The sequence below is a fragment of the Vollenhovia emeryi genome, unplaced genomic scaffold (genome assembly GCF_000949405.1).
Source record: "Vollenhovia emeryi isolate VEMERY1.0 unplaced genomic scaffold, V.emery_V1.0 DF939122.1, whole genome shotgun sequence".
Classification (NCBI taxonomy): Eukaryota; Metazoa; Arthropoda; class Insecta; order Hymenoptera; family Formicidae; genus Vollenhovia; species Vollenhovia emeryi.
In genome coordinates this window covers 3607295-3614400 of record NW_011967244.1, presented here as the reverse complement: position 1 = coordinate 3614400, position 7106 = coordinate 3607295, and the positions used below count along the sequence as shown (strand labels likewise).

Here is a 7106-nt window from a genome sequence, read left to right as displayed (position 1 = left end):
TCTTCATCGTAAGCTATTACGTTGCTTTGTGCTCTGATCCTAAGGACATCAGGAAGACGCACGTGAGCCAATTCGGCGAGTACTTCCCTGACGATCGGGGAGAATCACGATTGATTCGTCGCGAAACAATGTCAGACGCTAATCGCTCGTATCCACGGCCTTACGGTTAAACGGTGAAATCTTACGGCGCGCAAGGACGACGCCGTATCGGAAGCGACGTCGATCGGATGACAATTACCGGACCGCAAGGACGCGCGGATCGGAAGACGCGCGGTGAGGCCGATGACAATTGTCGTCTCGCGACTTGGCCATCTCAGCGTGACAGACGTTCGTCGATGAGTGTCATTTTCGTATGTCCTGTTTGAATTTCCGCGGTTTTCCGCGCAACCGTGAGGTTACTAATTTACATGACTGAATAATGGGGGGGGGGGGGAATAATTGTAATGACAGGAGAGCGGAATAAACGCTCTCTGATGATCGTGCATTATTTGATAACGCGGAGATTTCATTGCAAATGGTGTAAGAGAAATAATAAAAAACCGGAGAACGGCTGTATCTTTTACATCAATCGCGCAGAATGGAGTTATATCGCCTTCGCTTCCTATTCTCATCGCGATGTAACAGTCCAGTTTTTAACGGCATGCACTTAACGGTATACAATAAAATATTCAACAGCTACGAGATTTATCGTGGCTGATATTAATCGATTGCTAAATGACACAAGCGGCGCTTTTTCAGACTCGGGAGATTAAAGAGAAGAAGCGGAAGAGAAACAAACACAGAGAATAGAGCTAGAAATAACTCGGAATCGTGATGCCTATGGTATCGTAAGAAATCGGTCTGTTTACTTCTCGGACAGAGAGGAAGGAACTAGAATAAAGCGGATACACGATTGCGCAAGTTTGTATGGTTTACTTGATAGACAGATGAGAGAAAGAGAGAGAAGAAGAGGACGACGAGAAAAAGGCGCCGGCTTTTCTCGCGCCAAGCCTGCCGATTCCGATAGGTCGAAGCACATAATGGGAACGTTGTCGGACGTATACGCCGATATATCCGCGCCGCACGCGGAAAATCGAATTCTCGCCTCTCGACTAAACACGAACACGACTGTGTATTTCTCCGAGGGCTTAGGGCCGATTTCCGCAACGTCGAGCGACGCCAATCGCGTTTATTTAAATGTCTTATCTACGTTGTAATTGTCGATGCAGAAGGAAAGAATCAATTCAGATATAACAGAAAGAGATTTATTAATCAACGTAAAATTCATCCTGAAACTTTGCCGAATTTTACAAATTTTATCCTTAAGGGGCTCTCAAAGAAGTCTTACTCCGGTTTTTACCAACGTCGTTTAATCTTGATCTCAGTTTCGTTCATCCTTTGTCTTTTTCTGAGGAGAAAGAAAGAGACAAAGAATAATTTCAACTAATTGTAGGATAAAAGTTAAACGACATTGGTGAAAATCGATGTTAGAGATTTGCAACATGATTTTATTTGAACCGACAATACGGCGCGTAATGATAGAAGACGCACACTTTGCAAACACACTGAAGTTATATGGCGTTTATTAGTTACGAAGCCAGAACAAAATGAGACCGTTGTAATCGTCGGCGGTGAAAGGGTCAATAAAATAATGCGAAAGAAGACGTTGGACACGTGCCTGTTGATTAGAAGACAGAGAATAAAACCCGAGACTGACCCATATCGAAGTCGGCTGTGTCAACTTTTTACTTCGTTAATTTTAGTTAAGCGGTCTTTAGTCGAGCACGCATCTGGCGGATAAAGATCCGAGACGAAATGCGTACGCATTTTCAGTTGGCTGTAATTAATATTAATCGAAGTTGGTGAAGCAGAATGGCTCGGGAATTAGGTTGTCTTAAATCATTATTTGCGTTTGTGGTGAATCATCGGAATTTTTTTTATTTCCCAGCTCTCTAAAAGTCAATCGGTGGATTATCATTGAAAACAGAGTGAATAGTCATTGATTTACATAGTTATGAGTATACCACTGCAATTCTCAGTGGAATATTTAAAACTGCAAATCATTGACTATTCACTGTTTTCATCGTTAATTCACTGATTGACTTATAGAGAGACTATTATAACACATTAAAGAATAATCTAGAAGTAAGCGGTAAATTCTGGATTTGAGATTGATTAATTTCTTTCCGCTATCTTGCAGATGTGAAAGATTATTCTCGACGAAATAAATATTTAAAGAGCCGCCACGTGTTAAAAATACACAGAATATTGTTACGTCGCCGTAATTCTTATTCTCCTCTATCGAATTAAAAAAGGTTGACTCACTCTATTGAGATAAGAGTAATTTGTATAAATGTAAGTTTATATATTCTTGCGTTTAGAATAAATTGTCCCTCCATCTTGCAACACACCAAGTTTGTATCATGATATTCGACAAAAGACTGTTTGACGTGCCATAATTAAAAGGAAGATCGGTTTTTTAAATCGACGGGACACCATCGCGCACCCACAGAAAAAAATTCCGGATCCAATGCTATATATTACACTTCAACGTATTATAAAATAGTATCGATCTAGCGCCAATCATATTTATTATAGAGAAAGGAATACTTTAATCTTCAATGAAAAATTGTAAAATCTAGAATAAAATGATAGTATATGTATCGACTTTTGTCGAGTATCGCGGTGCCAACTTCGTGCGTTGTAAGATGGAGGGAAAATTTATTCGAAACGCAAGAATATATAAACTTACATTTATACAAGTTACTCTTGTCTCGTCTCGTCTCAATAGTGAGTCAATCTTTTTTAATTCGACAGAGGAGAATAAGAATTATTGATTTTATTTTGATACCGTCTTACTTTTATACTAAATGAGGTGAGAAATATAAATGCGTCAAGAATACTCGGTAACAGAAATCCTTTCGGAGGGTGCGGCGTTAAAACCGTATGATCGATATGCTCACCTTGCCCCACAATCGGCGGGATCACTTCGATCATTATTCTCCTCGCGCCCAATATCCTGGACGATCCTCGTCCCATTAAACCCGAAATCGTCGACAACCGCTATTCACGGCAATGACGCGAAAAATAAATGAAAAGCGTGCTTACGTAAGGTCCCAGACGCGGAATTAAACATCGAAGCGGGCGAGAACTATTGTTTGGATGCACGTCGTTCGCGCAGATCCATCAGCACTCCGCCGTTTTAAGTATACTTACTCTATTTTTAAGTACACTCTGCCCATTGCTCATCTAACGTCTTCGGAAAACAGGCAGGGGATATGTTTTCATCCCGCTAACAAAACAAAGCTTCCTATATTTTGCGACGCCAGCGAAAGTCGCTATTTTTATCAAAATTGAGTTGATTTATTAGCGCTATTTCAGAAGACAAATAAACGTATAAATCTTTCTCGTAACGTCTTCCGCCTTGATTTGTTTCATTAAAAAATTTTCCATCAGGATTTTCTAGCCGAGTCTTTTTCTCCGACTGGAATGGAATCCAGGAAAATCGTGCTAATCGTTCTTGTCGGTGAATCGCTCTCGTAGAGTCGCTTCAAGGTCCCTGATTATGTTACACGAGATGCATCTGTTTTAGTTGCACTTTGATCTCTCATATTTTCATGGCACGAAGCGCAGAAGTCAAGTCATAAGATTATTTCTTCTTTGTCAGATCAAAGTAGCTTTGCACTAACGTTTTGTTACTTCGTAGTTGAATATAATGTAACGACGGATACGGTCTTCGACAGGCGTGCTCGTTAGCATTAATAGAGTAAAATATGAAGAAGCGGATAACAGGCAATTATATTGTAAAATATATGTCATTATTTCTCTTTTGAAGGTGAACGACCCGGAGGATAATGAGAGGGACACGGTGGAGAACGCGAAAGGAAACTCGGACGTCTCGTGGTAATAAGCGTTTTCTTTTCTTGATAAAAAAGAATCATTTTTTTATTTCTTACTTTTAGTTTTCTCACTTCTTATTTCTTTTTAGATTACTGTTAGCTTCTTATACTACTATTCTTCTGAAACGTGTCTAAATACTGTGCCTTACGTTTCGTTGAACCTTCTAAAAATCCTATGAAGTGCTTGTCGGGTCAATTGTCTTTTCTTCTCTTTTTATGTGCTTGTTGTAATTTAATTTCGGTGATCTGACAGTTTTAAATAGTGCATGTCAGCGAGAAAAGCGAGTCTCTCCGGATTTCGATTTAAGTGGCCAAACAGTTTTCGAAACATCTGTTTCTTTAAAAAATTATCTGCATAGTTATATTAATCTTTTTTTTTGTAAAAGATCCGACAATAAACGATATTAAAATGCTGTTGCACACTTTAATTGAATGCGAAAGGCGAATCTCTGTACACCATCTGGGAGAGCTTAACATTTTTCAAATTATGTTTCAAGTTTTCACTCATTTTATCGTTGGAATCTTCCTTTGATTTTCGGCAGGGATTACAATCAGCGAGATGAGAAGAAATCGAGCGGGAAGGAGATGCGGCTCGTAATCGTCGTCGGATTGTTAGCGGTGACTGTTATCGCTCTCATCGTAGCACTGACTTTGCAGATGGCGATCTTTCGCAAAGAAGAGTACAAGGAGATGTGCCAGAGCGAGGAATGCATCAAGACAGGTATCTTCCACACACCCCATTATAGATTTTCGAAAAAAAATCTGATCCTCTTATTCGAAAGAAACTGCTAAGACAATTTGTCTCGCTCAGATTGTGATTACGTTGAAATGTAAGGTGGAGTAATGAATTAATTTTTATCATAGCGGCTCGAGTGATAGGCGCGATGAACAGATCCGTGGATCCTTGCCGGGATTTCTACAATTTTGCCTGTGGCGGCTGGATCTACAAACACCCGATTCCCCAAAGTCAGAGTTTCTGGGATCAGCTGAGCTTGCTCAGGGAGGAACTTCTGAAGAATTTAAGGATTTTACTCGAGGAATCGGACGAGGAAACCGATCTCAAGCCGGTGAAGCTGGCGAGAGCTCTTTATAGAACCTGCATGGATGTCGGTAAGTCTTAAGAATTGAAGTGTCAAGCTTGATAAAGTATTCTGAGAAGAGAATTTCAAAAAATTTGTAATTACGTAAATATTATCCCGCTACTTTGAAGCTTTTTAATTGACGAATTCACCGAACTCGTGGGATAAAAATTGTATATAGATTTATAAATTGCAACCGCTTATAAAATTAATACAATGAAAAGCCACACCGAGCCACCAAGTGTTTCTCGACTCCGTGGAACAACAATCATTTCCACGCGAACCAATTCGCTATCAAGATTCTTTAGCGTAACTCTCTGGTAATTTGCCTACTTCGACATTAAATTATTCATCGATTGTCGTTCTTCCGTGCAAGGATAGAATGCGCGTAACGGCATTTACATAAGCATAAATTCGAAAGAATATAAATTTACCTAACAATAGATTGCCGCTCGCATTGCACGTATCATTATTGCGCCAATAACGTAATCAGTAATAACGTAATAAGATAAATTGACTACTTTATTAACGCGAAGAAGTAACCGGATCTCGTGCCTGAACTTGGAACGACGATTGCGATCGTGAATCGGGAAACCAAGCGTGCGAATGATTTAAATAGAAACGATCGCATTAAATCCTTCCGCGGAAAATGTAAATAGAAGTAGCGTTGCGTGCAATTAAAATCGGGTTGTAAAACGTTTATTTGCAGCCTTGGCAATAGAATGTATTTAAAATTATGGAAAATTGCCGGATTGCAGCGAGTGTCGAGGCTGTAGGATTGGAACCTATATTCGAGGTACTCGATAATCTCGGCTTGCCGAAGGACCCGCCGATGCAGGGTAACATACCATCTCTCGACATATCGAGGGTAGCTGGCATAGGGCAGCGAATACTGGGCTTGAATCTCTTTGTCAATTTTTACATTAGCGAGGATATTAAGGATACCACAAGGAATCGGATGATGGTAAGAATGCCAGTGCGTCCAAAATGCCGTGAATTTTAATGAAACAAATTTGAAAGAGAAAGACTGTTCAACAGTAAAATTGCTGCAAATGCAAAGTTGAAAAGTGGAGAAACACTTTTGTCGAGAAATAAATTAATTTTGTTGATTTATATTTTTGGTACTTTAATAGTTAATTCTATTTTTATTTAAAAAAAAATAAGAAAACGATAAATGCAAGTAATTTAATATAATATTTCTTATTATAATCGAGTTTGCATTTGGTACTTTAATAGATCATTCTATTTTTATTTAAAAAAATAAGAAAACGATAAATGCAAGTAATTAAATATAATATTTCTTATTATAATCGAGTTTGCATAAGTTGACTATGTTCGGTCGAAAAATAATTCTTTTGAACATCGTCTCCTCGGGACAAAGTACAGAAAACGAAATTCTTTTAGATGGAACAAGTATCTCCCGGATTTAGTGAGCGTTACTTATTGGATCCGCGGCGTTTTGAGTCGGAACTGATGGAATATAAAAAATACATAAAATCTATGATCGAACTGGCGGGTGTTGGCAACATGAGTGCCAATTACGCTAACGAGATTTTAGAATTCGGCACGAAGCTCGCCAAAGTAAGTACAGCAAATTCGCACGGTTTTGACTCTAATATATTTATTCCAAGCTGGAGTCATTTTTAATGTACATCTTCTTCATGAAAGACATATTCTAGATGTATTGAAGTGCAACGTGCTTGAGATTATACTTACTCGACGTTAATTACAATAAATTAAATTTCAGTAATTGATCCTTCATTTTTAATTTTACTATTTGATAATCGATTGAATGGCCCAGCGGCTCTTGTCCTTAGTAAACTTCCAATGGGAGGATAATCGTTTTCAGGAATACGTTTAATTCTTTTGAAATCCGTCCAGATCATGGCGACGAACGAGGAACGGCGCAGTTCGGATCATCTCCTTCACGAGGTGACGATCGACGATCTGCAACAGCTCACCGATCTACACGGGCAGCAGGTACATACACGATACATTTTCGTTTGCTTTCTCACGAAAAAATATTTATGCGCACCGTACAAGGTAAATGGCCGGTTAAATTAGCAGATGCCATTCGCGAAATTTACATTTTCGCGAGGAGTATTTGGAAACAAGTAGACCTCGTTGAAATTCCTGTGGCAGAGTCCAA

General features: G+C 39.1%; 1 protein-coding gene across 1 annotated transcript in view; it reads left to right on the top strand.

The window, feature by feature from the left end:
- Positions 1 to 7106, top strand: part of LOC105570016 (neprilysin-11-like) — a 25791-nt gene that overhangs the window by 13743 nt on the left and 4942 nt on the right. Inside the window, exons 3-8 of the mRNA XM_012026926.1 lie at positions 3815 to 3882; positions 4421 to 4599; positions 4743 to 4988; positions 5716 to 5921; positions 6362 to 6538; positions 6839 to 6955. Coding sequence (XP_011882316.1) covers positions 3815 to 3882; positions 4421 to 4599; positions 4743 to 4988; positions 5716 to 5921; positions 6362 to 6538; positions 6839 to 6955 — 993 coding nt within the window. The remainder of the gene's footprint in view (positions 1 to 3814; positions 3883 to 4420; positions 4600 to 4742; positions 4989 to 5715; positions 5922 to 6361; positions 6539 to 6838; positions 6956 to 7106) is intronic.